The 17,174-nt window shown below is 44.7% G+C and overlaps 2 protein-coding genes across 3 annotated transcripts in view; one reads left to right on the top strand and one right to left on the bottom strand.

Moving 5' to 3' along the window:
- Window positions 1-8,243, top strand: part of NCAPD3 (non-SMC condensin II complex subunit D3) — a gene marked incomplete at its 5' end in the record, with an annotated part of 29,510 nt that extends 21,267 nt beyond the window's left edge. The window contains 11 exons of one of the 2 annotated variants that reach the window (XM_080366452.1): window positions 631-768; window positions 1,095-1,228; window positions 1,383-1,582; window positions 2,189-2,299; window positions 2,719-2,877; window positions 3,633-3,790; window positions 4,025-4,158; window positions 4,288-4,365; window positions 7,169-7,243; window positions 7,358-7,418; window positions 7,511-8,243. In XM_080366452.1, the coding sequence (XP_080222578.1) occupies window positions 631-768; window positions 1,095-1,228; window positions 1,383-1,582; window positions 2,189-2,299; window positions 2,719-2,877; window positions 3,633-3,790; window positions 4,025-4,158; window positions 4,288-4,365; window positions 7,169-7,243; window positions 7,358-7,418; window positions 7,511-7,634 (1,372 nt within the window). In that variant the 3' untranslated portion in view covers window positions 7,635-8,243. The remainder of the gene's footprint in view (window positions 1-630; window positions 769-1,094; window positions 1,229-1,382; window positions 1,583-2,188; window positions 2,300-2,718; window positions 2,878-3,632; window positions 3,791-4,024; window positions 4,159-4,287; window positions 4,366-7,168; window positions 7,244-7,357; window positions 7,419-7,510) is intronic. The other variant, XM_080366451.1, reaches the window with a different exon arrangement.
- A 1,039-nt stretch (window positions 8,244-9,282) lies between these two features.
- JAM3 (junctional adhesion molecule 3) overlaps window positions 9,283-17,174 on the bottom strand; it is a 32,535-nt gene continuing 24,643 nt past the window's right edge. The window contains exons 2-9 of the mRNA XM_080366458.1: window positions 17,107-17,172; window positions 16,111-16,224; window positions 15,108-15,260; window positions 14,682-14,884; window positions 14,235-14,334; window positions 13,758-13,887; window positions 12,474-12,528; window positions 9,283-11,855 (exon numbers count right to left, since the gene is read on the bottom strand). Of these exons, the coding sequence (XP_080222584.1) occupies window positions 11,820-11,855; window positions 12,474-12,528; window positions 13,758-13,887; window positions 14,235-14,334; window positions 14,682-14,884; window positions 15,108-15,260; window positions 16,111-16,224; window positions 17,107-17,172 (857 nt within the window). The 3' untranslated portion in view covers window positions 9,283-11,819. The remainder of the gene's footprint in view (window positions 11,856-12,473; window positions 12,529-13,757; window positions 13,888-14,234; window positions 14,335-14,681; window positions 14,885-15,107; window positions 15,261-16,110; window positions 16,225-17,106; window positions 17,173-17,174) is intronic.

Here is a 17,174-nt window from a genome sequence, read left to right as displayed (position 1 = left end):
TGTCCAGGGCCATCAACCTACCATTGCTTACGAGAGCATAGCCACCATTTCTTTTCTCTTCAGTGATGTTATTTTTTTCTAGTATGTAAAAATGTCTTTCCAGTAGATGGTGACATTGCAACATCACGTTCCTAGAGCTAAGGAACACGGTGCTATTTCTTTGGGAGCCTTTTTCTTTGCATCTGCATTCAGCGGCTGCATCCAGACCAAAAACGTTTTCTTAAGTCTGGGATTGACTTGCATCTCTTGCAGGACATTTGGTGATTAACTTTTTGCAAAGTTCTGTACGTGTCTCAGCCACAATGGAAGTTAAGTTATTTAAATACTGTTGTGTCTGGATTCAAGTTCAAATTTATTCCTGTTTCTGTTTACTTCAATGGCAAAGAAATCAAGTAGTTATTCTGGATGCTGAAAAGGTCGTGTCTCTTTCCGGATGAAAAAAGCTCAAAGTCAGTGAGCTGCTATCTTTGTTCAAGCCCAGATGGAGCTGGGCAAGAATTAAATGAGATATTGGGGGAGACTTAGCAGAGGAAAACCATCCTCTTGCTTTACGGCCTGTGAACCCTACACTGTGTTTTAGGGGTGGCTTTTAGAAGCTGGTGGTAAGTTCTTTCTTTTCCTCCTTTCCAGATTTGCTGAGTTCTGCCTGGTGCATCTCTTACTGAAGAGGAATCCAGCAATGTTCTCCCAGTACTTCATTGAGTGCATCTTCCATTTCAATAGCTATGAGAAACATGAGAAGTACAACAGGTTCCCCCAGAGTGTGCGGTCAGTTGAGCACATTTGTATCTCCTTTTTCGCTAGATGATGGGCTGTCTGGCCATGCAGCAAAGCGCCGGTGGCACTTGATAATTATGTATGCAGTAGGGTGAAAACAGCTAGGGGAAACAGTGTTAATTTAAGAGTGTCCTGCCTTCCCTGTGACACTTCTGGGAGGACTTCTGCATGTAATTTGTGGGAGTGTGTGGTATCCTAACAGGTTTATGGGTCTTGAAAGTGACATTCAAATATTCCTTGCTGATTTAAAGTCTTATTATTTCTGTGAGTTTGCATAATGTGACTTGGCCCTTGTAAAATGTCTTGTTCTGCCACAGGGCAAAGAATCTCTTCTCTCTGAAGGGGAAAGATAACAAAGAAAAAAGGATGTATATCTACAAGTTCCTGCTAGACCACTTTACGGATGAGCAGAGGTTCAGCATTACAACGAAGATCAGCCACAGTGTCCTAGGTAAGGCTCTGTCTTTAGAAATCTGGCAAAGAAAGAACTGCTGTCTCTATAAAACTATTAGGCTCTCCCTCATTCCAACCATGTTATCTTCCTGTCTTTACTGGCACTGCTGTTCCCAGTAAGATCCTTCTTATTTCTTCCCTGTGTGTTCCAGCGTACTTTGTGGATAACGTCCTTCCATTGGACCTGGAAGCCAGTGAGCTGCTCTCGGATACGTTTGAAGTCCTTAGCTGCAAAGAAATCAAGCTATCAACGATGAGATCAAAACCCGATGAAGACATTCCGCCTGATGAAGATGAAATGGCAATGGCCAATGCTGTCATACAGGCAGCACAAAAAAAGCTCATTTCGCAGGTGAATGGCGCTTGATGTGGTGTGGGAAGAGAGCTGGCCACCATACTGCGGGGAATTTTACCTTTCTGCGATGGAGAAACGCGCAAAAAAATACCCGAGTAACCTAGTAATGCCACGGCATAGAGTGCCTACAGGCTGTTATTCAGGCTCTGTCTGCAGCCCAGTGTGATCTGAGGGCACCTGTGGAAAGCCCTGTGTTGGAAAAACAAACCATGAAGGGTAGATTTGTGAAGGATGCTTGTACTTGAGGGGTCGGTCGTAGCGATCAGAAACGTCTTTCCTCTGAAGTCAGTGAAGCTATGCTAGGGTGAGTTTGTTCCACAGATCTCTTATTGGTAAAGCATTTGAGCATAACAACGTGGGTTTTGCTGCGCCTTTTAGCAATCTGCCTTCAATGTGAGAACTGACTTGACTTAAGTGATATGTCTTGAAAGACTCCACTTAGGTTAAAAGCCTACGGGCGTGCATGCGATATAAGAGCAGGCTTAACTGTGGCAATTCCCTTGCTGTGGAGTGGCGACTCCTCTCGCTTAGGCCATTCATCTGACCACAGAGTGGCTTCCCCTTTACTGCATCATGTAATGTTCATGCTTTGTTCAAACCAAGGTCCAAAAGAAGAACTTTATAGAAAACATCATCCCAGTAATCACATCACTCAAGTGTTTGATGGAGCAGAAGAGGATCCCAGCTCTTAAGGACCTTATGAATTACCTGCGGGTAAGGGGAAGTGTTTTCTTCTTGAATTTTTTTTTTTTTCCCCTCTCTTCAGTTAGTGTTAGATGTGCAACCAGTAATGGAATGAACAGCCTTCTTAGAAGGAAATTTGGAAGGCATAGGATGTTGTGATACTGCCACTGTGTTAAATAATGTAGGAGGTGGAGGGATTTTAGATAAGGATCTCGCAGTGTGTTACGTGTGAGCCTCCTCAGTGGAACGTGGGCAGAAAGCTTGAATGCTGGAAAGCTTTTTCATGTTCTGAAGTACAAATTGGAATCGAAACACTTAGTCTGTTAAAAACACCTCTGCTCTACCAACTGGTATTTCCTTTTGCGCTTAAGCAGCTGCGATCTGAATGGGGAAGTGAATCAGTAGTCAGGAGAGATTTCTGAGAGTTTAAACATTCCTTATTGCTCCAGGAAATGATGCAAGATTACCGAAATGAAATCAAAGACTTCTTTGCTGTGGACAAGCAGCTGGCAGCCGAGCTGGAGTACGATATGAAGAAATATGAAGAGCAGCTGGCCAGGGAGAAGAACGCAGACCAAGAGCAGGACTCGGCAGCGCAGCCTGAGGTGGTTGGTGCCATTAAATCTGTACCCGTACTGCCTCCTCTGCTAAAGTTTGTGTACACATGACGCCCAGACTGTGTGTCTGTGGACCCTGTTACATGTTTAACAGAATGGTTATGTAATGTTCTCATACTTCTTCACATTTGCTGACAGAAGCTTTCATTTCAGTCATTTTAATATGCTTAGAATGACAACAAACAACACACATTAGGCAAAGAGGAGCAGCAAACAATTAATGTAAAAAGAATTCAGTTTAAAAGGAAAACTAAGTCTAATTTGCCACTGGCTCTGCTTACATGTTGCTCCCAGAGTGATAAATATGACAAACAGGTCAAAAAAGGCTTCATTTTATCTGACTTTAGGTGTATACAAAGTAGCAACGTATCTGTCCTAGTCATGCAGATCCCCTTTTCAAAGTCAGTGTAAAGACACAAGTATGTGCTTGGGTCAGTTGTCCTGAGCTATTTTAGATACCTACCTTAAGATGAGATGACTTCTACCCTGGAAGTACCTTTCTGCTGATTTTAAAAGAGCACCTGTATATAGACCTCTAAAGTAGGGCGTGTGTGTCCCATCAAAATTTCCTATTTGTTTCTTGTTAAAATTCTGGCCAATAAATTCTTTCTCCTTTGCACCCCTTTACATCCATTACAGAAAGGGCCGTTCTTAATCACGCAGCGTGTCTAAGTGTCTAGTATCTAGAGTTTTTTTATGCTTGTATCCGTCGTTAGACAGATGATCTTTTCTTCTGTTTTCTGTAGCAACCTCCGTCTTTGGAGAGAGCTGCAACTCCTGGTCGCTGCAGTAGTAATGCAAGTGGGAAACGGTCCTCGCTACTTAGATCAAGTCCTTTCCCTGTGCATTCCGAATTTACTGAGTGTAGTCCTGGTGTTCCGAAACACCCACTACTGAGTCGCAGGTATGGGTTTCCCTTTACGTTACTGGTGATGTTTCTGCAGGGCTGTTGCTTTGCTTATCCGCTCCGTACTTAGTGGTATGAAAGTCACCAGTGTTGCAGCATAATCTTCTCCCTTACATTTGGTGTTTAAGATCATAAGGATCGGGAGGGGACAGGTCTCTCTCCTCTTTACATGCGTCTCATCAGGGCTTGCGGAAGGAAATCACTGTTTCTGTCATGCTTTGTGCCCTGTAGGCCAGCATCCTTGAGCACATTGTCCATCCTGAACTCTGCCAAGAAAGAAACAGAAGCCAGAAGCAAGCAACACAGCAAGAGCGTTGGAGGAATGGCTTCATCACTTCCATTAAGCACTGCTGGCAGCAAGCAAGGTAGGAAGCTGGCTGCAAACTGATCTGGTGTTGGACTAGAAGACCTAGTTGACACAGCCTGATTGTTAGACCCTCGAGGTCTCTGAGTGAATACATTTCTAGTCTTAATTATTTTCTTGTTATTTCCAGTGTCCTTTCAAAGCTTGAATCGACAGTCTACCAGAATAAATGATTCTGTGGTGGGCCGTGCAATAAGCACACCAAAACGTAAGTATAACCCAAAGGGACCCTTCCTAAACTGGGCCTGAGTGCTCATTCTCTGAGAGAGGTAGCAACGCATGGCCCCCCTAAATAGCAGAGAAAATGAGTCGTTGTTAGCTGTAGATTCTTTGTTTATCTAAATGGTAGTAGTAAATAAGAACTATTCTGAAACTGAAGGTCTCAGATGAATGATGTACATGGGAAAGGACAGTCCAATGTGGTCTCCGTTTACATGTCACAGGATTTTTGGGCTGCTGAAGTAACAGAGCTACTGCCCTTTCTTCCTCCTTCAGCTCTGGGGTGCCAAGGAGGCATGCTGTCGTGGCTCCTTAATAGCCTGCGTGGCCCAGTGTGCAGGATTCTGTTGTGCCAAGGCACCGCGCTCTGGAAGCGTAGCTCAGCATTTTTAGACTGAATTACAGAACCCTGCTGCAGAGGGAAGTATTCAAGGTCTGGTCCTTTTCAGCTCTAAGATAGGGGATTCCTGTTGTCCAAACGAAAGATCTTGGGTGAGCTACAACCTGTTTCTAGAGCAGACAGTGAGCTGTGGCAGCTGCAAGAGACAAGAGACCTGCTCGAGTGGGATTAATAACCTGCATGGTCGTGTCTGAGGGGGTGTGTTCTGCCCTAAGAAAGAACTGGACTGAGTGTTGAAGAATGGTTTGTTTTTCTTACTCTGCTGTGGAAATTAAGGTAAAAATACACAAAGAGGAATCTCTACTACACAAATCGTGAGTCTGCTATGCTTATGTCCATTGAAGCTGAACTGCCATTCCACAAAACCTGACCTTCAAAAGTTAGGTTTTACTGGAATGCTTTCTGATGGCGCTGCAGCATTCTGCAGTGTCGCTTTCTGCAAGCATAAGAGGCAGCTACAGTAAAACACAAATGGAGCCAAGTTCCAGCAGTAGGTTCCCTTCCTTTATGTCAATTTGCTGCTAAAGTCCTTTAGGGCATCTCTGTTGTGGTGCGAATTGTGTGATGAGAGCTCCTGTTCGGTTGGGAGTATGGGTGAGTGCCTGACGGGCCACCTCTCATTCGGCAGGTGTGAGCTGTTGGGGGGAAGGGTCAGCGCTGCAGAAGCGTAGCTATCTGGCTGCACTCTGCCTGTGTCTGTGCAAACACCTGACCTGCGCACACAAAGGAGAGCAAACGCCACGTAGCCCATAAGGCAGGCAGCAAATACCTGACATCCACGAGCAGGCAGGAGCAAACCAGCGGCAGTGATGTGCATCCACTGGAAAATCTGACCCTTCTCTTCCTGTATGCTCCACTGTTGGGCTAGATTTGTCTGCCTCAATGTTTCTCTTTGCTGCCTGAGCAACAAGCGGTGATCTTTGTGAAAAAAAAAAAAAATCGGGGGCATGTTTTTTAGAGAGCAGAAATCTTTAAGCACTATATCTCTGTCTGGAAGTTTGCATGGCTGTTTCACTTAAGCACCATATGGTGAAAAGGGAGGAAGAATGTTAATCTGCAGCAGTACCGAGGTTGAGTTCTACTTTGCTTCAAGGCAGCATGTGTCCTTCAGCAGGGAGACAAACTGTACAGAGCAGTATCATCACTTCAGTTAGCGGGTGCTGAGCCATCTGCATGGCGGCACCAGGTCTTGCAGGCTGATAGACAATCAAAATAAAACATTTTTCTTTCTCTGGTGTATCATTCTGAAACTATTGGAGATGGAGTTCTTTGTAAACTGCTTTGTACTTGAGAAGTTAAGAACAGCTGTCTCTTTATTTGACTGTTCTGGCTGTCACGCTCTCCTGCTGTCTTTGGGGCTCCTCAACTCCTGCTTGTTACTTTGAGAATGGCCGAGTGGGTCTGGGCAAGTGTGGATTGCTTCGTGGTGGTCCAGGAAGACGTGTTGTGAAGACACCACCTTTGGTTGCATGAGCAGCCCTTCTTGATGACAGTTCTTTACCATTTTCATCCTTTCACATAAACCTCTCATTAACCAAGGTTAAGGCGCACACTGTGCAGTCAGGACACTTGCAGGTCAGCCTGGCGAGGTGCAGAGGCCAGCTACGGCAGATAGATCAAGCTGGATTTCCACTTCAAGCATCAGCAATTCCTTTCCAGGACAGGGAAGCAGTTCAAGAGCAAACCCAGTTAGTCTGCAGAGGGAAGGCCTTGTAGCAGAGTTTCCAGCTCCTGCCCTATAAAGCACTTTCTCCCTTAATTCCTTGTGAAAGGTTCTGGGAAACGTAAATGTAAAACAGAGCGCTGAGTAAAGTAAAATCTGAATATTGTGACATCTCTCCTGAGATAAATGACAGGAAAGAGACAGCTGACAACTACAGCCTCTTCAGGCAAGCTGAACTCTACCTAGCTCGCTTGTCAAGAGATTCCTTTTGTCTGGCTGCAGGCAGTTCCTCACGGAGCGGCTGTTCAGGTCCTCTGTCCGGCTTCAGGGTCCCCACGTTCTGCCTTGACTGGGCCAAGCAGCTGGTCTGCACCAGGCGTGTTGTCAGAGATGGCAAAGCTTCCGTGGGAGGTGGGGCTCTCCCACCTAGGCAGGACAGCCAGGCGCGTGGCCGAGCTCCCGTATTTACATGAATTTCCGCCTCGTACAAGGAAGGCTGTGAGTGTGGCGTGTGAAGGTGATGTGCACCGCTGACCCATCGCACTCAGCGCATCGTTTTGAGGCTGGATGGGAAACACTGAGAGCTGCCAGGCTGGTGAAGCGAGATGTGTATGTGCTTGCAATTAACTGGGTATACTTACTCTGTGACACTTAAGTGTTCTTTTACAGCATGTCTTGCCCCTCTGGCTGTGTCACAAGCAGACTGCTAATACATGCTTTTTCTTTCAGAGAACATTAATGACTTCACTTTTAGTGCGGGGATCAGTAACATCAGATTGATGGAGACACCTGGTTCAGCTCTAGGCAAGTTATCTCTGTGATTCGAACTTGAGGGGTTGGGGGTGGGGTTGGTGAGTGATCCAAATGATCGAATCCGTGGCATTTTTTGACATATAAAAATGTATGCATTATTTGCAGAGAATAAAGAGGCTGACTGTGAGTCAAGAGGTATCATCTGTTTGCTAGCACCAGATAAACTGTAAGTTCAATGTAGATCTGAAACAGCAATCACAGTGAGAAAGACTGGTAAAGTGCTTTACAATAAATGGTGACTCTGCTTCCTCCTTCTAGCCCGTCCCTGCCACGGGAGTGGAAAGTAGAATCCCCAGCAAGGAAAAAAAGCAGCCAGCAAGTCCCTTTAAGACTGTCCCGGCGGAGAACTCCACTGAAACCAGACAACTGTTGCTTTCCTTGAACATTTTTTGTACAGAATCACCATGTTGCCTAGAATCTGTCCTTTTCCCCTGCAATTATAAATCATTGTGGGCACGTCATTCCTTCTTTATCTATTCTTATTTGGTTTTTCCGTGAAACTGTCTAGAATACGGCCCTATACAAAGCCAAGCCTGCATTAACAGATGTATTTATAAGCTGCCGCTGTTGACAAAGCTTACTGGAGTGCTAGAACACTGCGGTATAAAGGGAGGCTTGCTCTTCACTCGCAGGATGTATAATTTGTCCATCTGGAAAAGTAAGAGCATAATGCTGCCACAAGCTTAGCATTAAATTCATTTATCACAGCTTGCAGGGAAGTGAGTGGCTCAGCTTTATTCCCTCGATCCCTCATTGTCCCTCTTGGTTATATACTAGAGTTGCTTTAATTTGAACAAAGGTGAAACAGCTTGTCACTGCCACACCCCTAAATCTGGTAATTGCACGCTACATCACCTCTTATTTGTTGTGCAAACTCCTGTGTGTATGAACAGCGTTAATGTTCTTTTATATGGAATATTTCCATTCTTGAACTATGTTATTTTCAACTATTAGCATTTTATGAAAATAAATGGTTACAGAATTAATTCCACCCACAGCTTCTCCCCTCTTCTTGATCTGAGAGAGAAATTTTTTTCTACAGATTTCTACAGCCTCTAAGTCTCTTCTACTACGTCGCTGGTATCTTAAGCACTCAGTTCAATTAATGTTGGGCTTTTAAATATAGACTTACTTGACGGCAAGCAGGATATGAGTAACTCACTAAAATTGAGGTTGGTAAGTCATATGCATAGCTTTGTTCTCTGTGCAGATAACTTGTTCATCATAAATGCACTGTGTAACTGCTGGAATCTGACCATTCCTGAGTATCTCTGATGCCATGTGAAACTAACTGAAGTTTTTCCATTGTTGACTTCTATTACAGAGCTCTTGCCCTAGATTTCATTGAAACTTGAAAATGGAATCTTTTATTCATGCTGCTTTGTCTTAATCAGGCATGAATAACAGAAACGGAGTAGGCTTTTCTGCACAAGTGGAAACAAAGAAGCTGAGGGAGCTTTTGCCACAGCCCTTGCAGAGGCACTTACCTCTTATGCTGGAATCCCATAATTTGGCCTCTCTTTTCCCTGTTTACTCTGTTTTGAAGATCAGAAAAACGAAGCTTCAAGTGCGGTTAAGCTTCGTTCTCAAAATCGAAGTCTAAACCTGGGAACAGGGGACATGGGGAATGCCTTCAGCTTAAGCGATGGTCAGTTATGGCCATGTCCATTCATTTCCTACCTTCTCTCCTGCCTTAAAATACTATTTAACCACTTCAGATGGTAAACTGGAAGGGTTTATTTCCTGACTTGTGCTTTTCTAGTTTTTGTTCTGTCCTCCGGCAGTATTTGAGATGAGCCCTGCGAGCATTGATCTGACCTCTCTAGGGAAGAACCAGGGATACACAAATGCCCAGGAATAAACTGATAGCAACCTACCACAGACTTGCTGTAATTTTCAGCCCGATACAAGTAAGTGAGTGCTCTGACAGAAAAGACTTTTCCTTATTTCATTGAACTGAAAACAGAAGCCTCCAATACTATGGCTGTTGAAAAAACAAAACCAAACCCAAACAAAAACCCCTACAAGAATGCTTTATAGCTTGGTATTTATGTAAAACATTCTTGGCAAAGTTAAACGTAATACATTAGTACAAACCTGAATATTATTCACAACGATACAAGGAATTCCATCAATCGGATCTCATGAGCTGTATCAGGGGGATCATCGCCCCTTCTCTCGTTAGAGATGCCACTGTCACATTTTAGAACTGAAAAATAAGTCTCGATTCTTAGCTTGCTGGCTTTTCACGTGAAGGCCGCCTTTGGCTCATGGTGAGACTGTAGATTGTGCTCCCATTGTGCCCAGAGCTACCCTGATTCAACCCTTTTCTTTCTCTCCCTTATTGTAGGTATCCTACAAGCAGCATAGAAAAGGAGTAGTGGATGTACGGAAGGTGCAAAGGAATGTTACGCTCACTACTGTCGTAACGATTAGAGGCAGCATGCAGCCAGTGAGCAGTACTGCCCGGCATGGCCGAAGAGCACATCTTAAAAGGTAACCATAATGTAGTTGCAAGATAGCAGTGGTAACGTCCGAGTTACGCTCGGGTTATTGCTGCCCCATCCTTCTTTTTACTGTCATTAGCAAAAGGAGAAGTGGTAATGCTTTGTTTAGGCAAAACAAATGCAGCAATGGCATGTCCAGCGAGGCCCCTAGGAAACAAAGCAGATTAATGCAGAACACTAAAAAATAACACCGACAGTCCAAATCGTCAAGTATCCAAAATACTGTATACAGGAAAAGTTAAGACAACTCAATTCATATTGGAAATACAAGAACACTAAATTATGCTACATTTAAAAAAAAAAAATTCATAAACCACAGCACAGTTCTAGTGTTGCATCCACATCTTGCAGTCTTATATTACCCAATGCTTTTCAACACGATCAACATGTATGTTTCTGGGAAACACGTGTTTCCAATTACTCCCTCTAAAGCAGAGAGAACTGGATATTTATTTTTTTTCTTTTTTCTTTTACCATCTAGAGAAAAGTTGCAACTGACACTACAGAAGTGCTTTTGTATCGAGCTTTTTGCTTTCCCAACTCCAGAAACAGTTGCCTTGGCTATGTAGTTTAAGCCTGTAAAGTTGCCGTAGCTGTCACGCTGTGTTAGTGCTTTAGGGAACTTGCAGAGGGGTAGCAAACGTTGAAGTCACTCTGTCACCTTGTTGGAACTGAATCCAAAAGCCATCCCTGGATATTTCTTGCAACAACAAAAACAAAGTGTTGGTCACTGGCAAGAAAAGTAAGTTTTCTAATATAAAAAAGTTGATAGCTCCTGCCATAAATTTAAAAAACTATCCCTGAGTGACTCTGTTCTGTGTCTGGTAAGACCTCTTGTGGCAAGGAAATTGCTGAAGCTAGCTTAAGAGGAAAGAGATGCTGTTCCACCTGCAGTTTTTTATCACGCTTTGCAATAATACTGATATGCTCTGACAGTGCCATACTCTAGCAACGTTTGAGCTCCTCTCTGTAGCTTAAAAAGTAAAAAAATAGCTACGTTACTTAAACACTGCTGGCATCACGTATTTACACTTTAAATAGAAACGTTACCTTTTCTGAAGTAATCAAAATATATCTTTGCAAAAAATTTAGAATGTGGGATTTTACAAAATAAATGGAGAAGGTAAAAAAGCTTGAAGATATCTCAGTACCTTTTACGGCAGTCTTAGCCCATGAAAGTATTTGGCTTTAATTTTCCTGAAAGGGATGTCTTAGCACTAGGTTCTCTGCCTCCACTCTAAGCCTCTTTAAAACACCAAAAGACGCAAGAGGCGAGCCTGCTTTGTGCAGATTAGGACGAGGGGTTACCTGCGTGCAGTGAGTTTTCTACAAAGCAGTGAACAGAAGCAGTCCTTCTGGCCTGATGCTGCCCGTTGTTTCATGTTAAATGGAGTTAACGAGAATTCAGTAAGTTTACAAAAGGGCTGAGAACATTAGTAGCATTTACCATATCGGTATCTGGCACTGTAGGCTATTCAGATACCCCGTTCTGCACCTGAGCAGTCAGAGTCAAAAGCGCAAGACAATCACAAACGTGTAAAAGTCACCAGCCAGGCCTGGGCAACAAGCTGCTGAGAGGAAAAGACTCCCCCTTGCATGGATAAATCTTACTCTTTGAAGTCCGTCTATTGCTGTACCAGCACCTTTTTTTCCTCTACTAGTAGTACGTACTAGTAATGTCTACTACACGTTTCCCTAACGCTGTTCCCCTGGTTGGTTTGCGCATTGTGGCTGTGTCCCTGCAGCACAAATAGAAGGCAATTCCACAAACTTCCACAGCCCAGCCTCTTGGGAAGTATTAAAACGCTTCCTTAGTCCAAGGAAAGGTTTAGGCGATCCTGTTGGTATCTCCGGAGGCAGGGGAGACGCAAGTTGGGCAGTGAGGAGTTACTTTAAACTTTGGCAAAGAAAAAAGAGATATACAGATAGCTAGCTATCAAGTTCTTGTGTGTTCCAAACTCTTCCAAGCGCACTTAATTAATCTTTTGCTCTTGCTTTGAGTTCCTGGAGGAGGTATTTTCACACTTGCTTTTGCTGGTTTGCCGTATTCTTTTGGCGTCTTATATGACAAATGAAGACTTGTGTCTGAAGTCACCCTGCAATGAAACAGTTCTGGATGTAGGGAGGATCTAGCGGCTTTCCGGGCAGGTCTGCTGCTGTCCCCAGCTGCGATCTGCCCGTGAAAAGGCAGATCCAATCTGTAGAACTACTGGCATTCTGTGTAGGTAGCATCCCCCCTCCAGCTGGTCAGGAGAAGGAGGCACCAGCCGCACTGGCCAGGTGCTCCTGCTCCTCCTGTCCTCCGCACGTACCAAGGCACGGCAGGGGACTTTCTCATTCCCTCTTCCATGTCTCTGCTAACAGGGAGCGGCTTTTTTTCTGATCTTAAGCCTAGTGATCTATTCAAATCCCAAAACGCAAATTCTCTTATAAAAGCATCATGGCCTGCCCACTTAATCCAATGAAACTCATCCTAAGGGGGTCAAGCCAGAAGATAACTGAGACAGAGCTGCGTTTGATAGCTCTTGGCATCGGTCGCTTAAGGCAACTTAAACTGTTCATCATTTCTAGGGAAATGACTCAGCCTTCACCCTTCTGTTTTATCTCTGTTCTGTCTCCTTGGTTCTGAGCGGTGCCCTAAAAAAGCCAGCAGTCCTCTGCCCACCCTCTTCCTCTCCTCGGCAGAGAGATGTTACATGCAAATCATTTATTACCTCGTCATCTGTCCGGATATAGTTAACGCCATCAGGTTTTGCTGGAGTCTTGTAGCTGAAATAAAGGAAAAGATCTCATTTCTGGGACGAGAAGATTGCAGGATTTTGGAGGGGAGGTGCTGAGAAAGATGAAAATGAGGAGGAGGAACAGCTGAATGAAAAGACAGCACAGAGAAACCCAGCTCGTTGCTGAAATGATCGATCTGTGCTTATTCCATCATCCGTCATGACCAGGATTTTTTCTAAATTCCCCTTCAGCACAGGGTAAAAAGATTGCTGTACGCTTCCACGAGGCCAGCTCTGCAAAGAGATTAACTGATTCTTTTCGGGGCTCTCCTGCTCTGCTCCCTGTGCGCTACCTCTCCAGGTGCCTCCTGCATTGTTTTCTGTGGCAATTATAAAGTTCATTTTAAACCTGCACTGCCAGATGCCTTCAGCGTTTTCCTTAGTTATAAGGAAGCGCCACTTGTTTGCAATCTCATAGGAATTCAGAATTTATATACGACTGTCAAGTTCAGTGTATGCCAACCCTCAGCTGCATTTAAATAGGATATTTGGAGCTTTTTCTGAAAAGCAAACCAAAAAAGACAGGACTTCTGCTGAAAATCAACATTTAACATGGAACACATCCATCTGATGAGAATCTTGGTTTTACATATATTACCTCCTCTATGGATTCTGTAAGGACATCAAGGCTTGCTCCTGATGCTAATGCTGTTTTTCTTAACATTTTAATGTGCATTCTAAAATGGTTGGATTTATTCCCAAATTTAGGTTCTCACAACTAGTGAGATTTCCTGTAGAGAGCCTACTTTTCTGCATATATTTTCTGTGCATAATCTGCTGCTTTGAACTACTTCTGCAGTGAGCTCTGTTCATTACGCTGTAGACCTCATTATGCCAACAGCACATAACCTATTGGACAAACACTGCCTATATATGCCTATAGGCATTTAATTGTGTTCGTGCTGCCTTCTGGTGCAAAGTATGAGGGTGTTAGAGCACAGCTTTCACTCCTCTTGCCTGGTCTTGGCAGCAAACACAAGAGGAACCATACCAAAATTCTCCCTTATGCAAATAAACTTTGGGCATGGTGCAGGGTTTACGGTGGGGAACCAGATACTTCAAGAACTGGGTTGGCCTGTCGTCCTTAGTAGGGAACTAGGAAGAAATATGCCGGTCAGGCACTGAAATGCATTTTAGCCGCCAGTTTCTGCCATTCTTCAGGCTACTTCATGCTGGCGGTGGGCGCGGGGTGTCAGACCACTCTGAAGCCCAGCTTACCTTTCCGCGCTCTCTTTGCTGTTGGCAAAGTAACCCCGTCGGTAGGCGCAGCAGATACCGAGAGTGATGAGCACCAAAACTGCTACGACCACCAGGACTCCACCAATTATCCCACCGATATTCAGGTCATCTGGCAAAGAGAGAAGCCATCATCCAGTATTTCTTTAAGACAGTAGCGATATTCTAGCTTTGCACACACTAAAATGACATCTCTCAAATATTTTAAACAAACCTCAGTAATTCTTAGGGAATAAGTGAGTCCCTGATTCCCAGACTAAAACTGTTCATGAATCTGACAGTGTTTTAATGTTTCCCTGAAATTTTAATTTTGTTTTTTTTCTTCCTGTGTCTGGGGCCATGAGAAAGCAGTAAAGATTTAATGCTCTAGGGTGTCCCCCTTCTTTCCCTATGGTGACAACAATTTATTTATGGTGAACTGTTAATCGGCATGGATGAAAAACAGGTGGAGCCACTCACAGACTTCCATCTCCTGCTCCTCACACTTGGCAAAGCCAGCATCGTTTGTGGCTATGCAGGAATAACGGCCTGTGTCGCCTTTGTGCACAGCATGGAAAACCTGGTGAGGAGAAAAGGGAGGGAGCAGGACATGAGAAACAGAGGGCACTGTATAAGCACATGTAAACAATTCTTCCAGGCTTCACAGTGTCTGGCTGTGAGACATCTTCCCTCCCTCTTTCTAAAAAGGCAAGTGGTGTCGGCAGTGACCAAGTCCAAACAGCTAGAATCTTTTCCCATCATTGATCTTCCCCTTCCCAACTCGCCCAGCTCCTAGAATACCTAACCTTCTTCAAATTATTCCTTCCTTGAAAGCCATGCAATGGCTATTTTCTTTTACAAGCAACCTTAAAAATAACCCGTCCAGCAAAACAAAACAAGTCTTGAACACGTCTGTATGGGCATTACCAGAGTGCCTGTGGTGGGATTCAAGGTGTAGGAGGAGTTCTGGAATTTGGCATTCGATTTTGTGTCTGGTGATAAAGGTTCACTGTTGCGGTACCAGCTGTAAGTGGACTTTGGGTAACCTTCGTTCTCGTGGCAGTGGAGAGAGGCTGTCTTCCCAACAGGGACAGCTTTAGGCACGGTGCATCTGGGAGTCATAGGTTTCACTGCGGGAAAAACGTAAACCACGTGAAAGGCCCTGCTGAGTAGAAGTAAATCATTTCTGACATACTTTCTACGATGACTGCGCTACAACGGTATCAAAACTTTCTGCTGTTTCCACCTGGTTTTAAACAGCTTCTAGAGTGCCACTATTTCAACGCTGGAGAGAGACACAGCCTCTCCTGTTAGTTAGCAGTGCTTGTGGAGTATCTGGGTTTAAAGTAATACCTTGGACTGTGAGCTGGATATTTATCTCATCTATGGTTTTAGTATCAGAAGGCGCTGCCACTTCGCAGCGGTATGTGGCAGTGTCCATCCGGGTGGTGTTTTTTATCACCAGCGATGTCCGGCTCAGAATTTCTGCACGAGTTGCAAAGTCTCCTGATACAGAGGAAAGAAAGAGAAAAAAAAAATCAGGGTAGTCACAGAGTAATTTTAGGCACCTGAATTAAGTGGTTGATCTTGGACTCTTTCTGGAGTCCAGAGAACCACCTAAAAGGAACTTGATGCTTGAAAGCCAAGAGCCTTCCTCTCACCAGTGACCACGAAGGAAACAAATACTGCTAACCATGTAAGAGGATGAACCGCTCCAAATCTCAAAAATGGTGGCAAAATCAAACTTCCAAGACAGCCTCAGGTCTTGTCTCCTTTGGAAGATTCATTTGGATGTGGCTGTTGGTCCCATCTAAAGTGCTGCAGTAATCCCAGATAGAGTCAAGCCCTACTGACAGTCTGAGTTTCACCATCAAGCCCAAGGGTCTGCTCTAATCACACGCTCCCAGGATGCTGCAAAGCACCGCTCTGCCTCAGCAGCACGCACCGACAGCTCAAGCCAGAGATCCCTTCTGCTCAGGTGGAGCCCTCAGGTGTCATATGGAAAGACGGGAGGGGGGAGTGTCTGGTCCTGAGAGCTCAGACACCCAGTGACCGTGTGGGACCAACAGGTGCTGGAGGAGGGAAGCTGCGGCATTCGCTTTCTTACACAAGCAGTATCTCCTACCTAGGATCTTACTCCAGCTCTTTGTGGCTCGCTACTGTGAGCTATCAATAACGAGGGCAGAGAGCAAAGAACATCCTGCTCCCTCTCCATCCTACATTTCGACTGACGAACTCTAGTTCCAGAAGAAAGCAGCAAGACAGCCACAGGTCCTGCCTTTTTACAGACCTGTTTGTTCTCAGTTGTATTTTTTCTGAGGCTGTTTTGGAAGTCTTAAGAACAATGAGTTCATACCCTGCATTTTGTTGTCAAAAAACACATAAGAGGTTTCGCCATCTCGGATTTTCTTCCACTCGATTCTGGGATCTGGTGTTACGGTGGATTTAATGATGCAGGACAGCTCAACACCTAGTAGGAGAAATAAAGGAAATACAGATTAATAGGAAGCAGCTGTATTTTTGCTCTGCTTTAAGCAGCCTTGTGCAGTGTTTTAGTAGGAGATGCTGCCCACAAAGCAAAGCCCTTCTCTTTCATCTGCCTCACAAACAGAAACACCGCTGGGTTCCAGGAGCTATTGGGGAAGGTGGATTTTGGCCAGCAAAAATAATAGTCGAACAGATATCAACTATGGAGAGAAATGAACACGCTGTTCTCTACAGGCTCTAACTTAGGACAAACAAGACCTTATGACAGGGTGAGTCCACAGCAGTGTCTTGCTGCTAATCAGAGCCTACAATGTGAGTCAGGGATGCAGAATCTCCCTGGGTGGTGTCTGGTAATGTATCAAGGCCCATGATGCCTGGGGATAAATTCAGCAAACCCTCTCCCCTTTGAAGCAGGCACTGTCATGTCCACCTCCTCTGCAGAAGAGGGCATCGCAGCAGGGGGGAAGAGATGGCTTACCCAGTATCACATTGCACGTCTGTCGGACGGCCAAGATAAAATATAAATTTCCCGACCCCCTTTTCAGCATATTAATTGCAAGGCAACTGCATTTCCTCCTTTTGGGATCCAGTTCAAAAAAGCACTTAAGACAGACACTACGATGCCAGTGGCTTGCAGGGGACTTCAATAAACCATTTCAATCAAGTGCTCTGCTAAACAGGGAGAGATACAGACATATTCTGAAGTGCTTTTCTGAATCTCGGGCTCTCAGTAGTCCTGCTTCCCCCACGAAATGAGATACCATGAGCAAGAACTGAAACTTTTCTCAATTCTTTGAACAGATCCCCAGGCAGAGGGCATTGCAGCCCCCGTGTCGGGCAGCCAGCGCACCCCTGCAGCACTCACTCTGGAATTCCTGCACCACGGGCTTGGTGTTGCTGGATGTCAGTTCCACAGCCAAGAGTCTGCAGCCT

Source organism: Falco punctatus, assembly GCF_963210335.1.
Source record: "Falco punctatus genome assembly, chromosome: 16".
Classification (NCBI taxonomy): Eukaryota; Metazoa; Chordata; class Aves; order Falconiformes; family Falconidae; genus Falco; species Falco punctatus.
The sequence above is the reverse complement of the archived record's forward strand: the minus strand, read 5'-3'. Positions and strand labels throughout refer to the sequence as shown.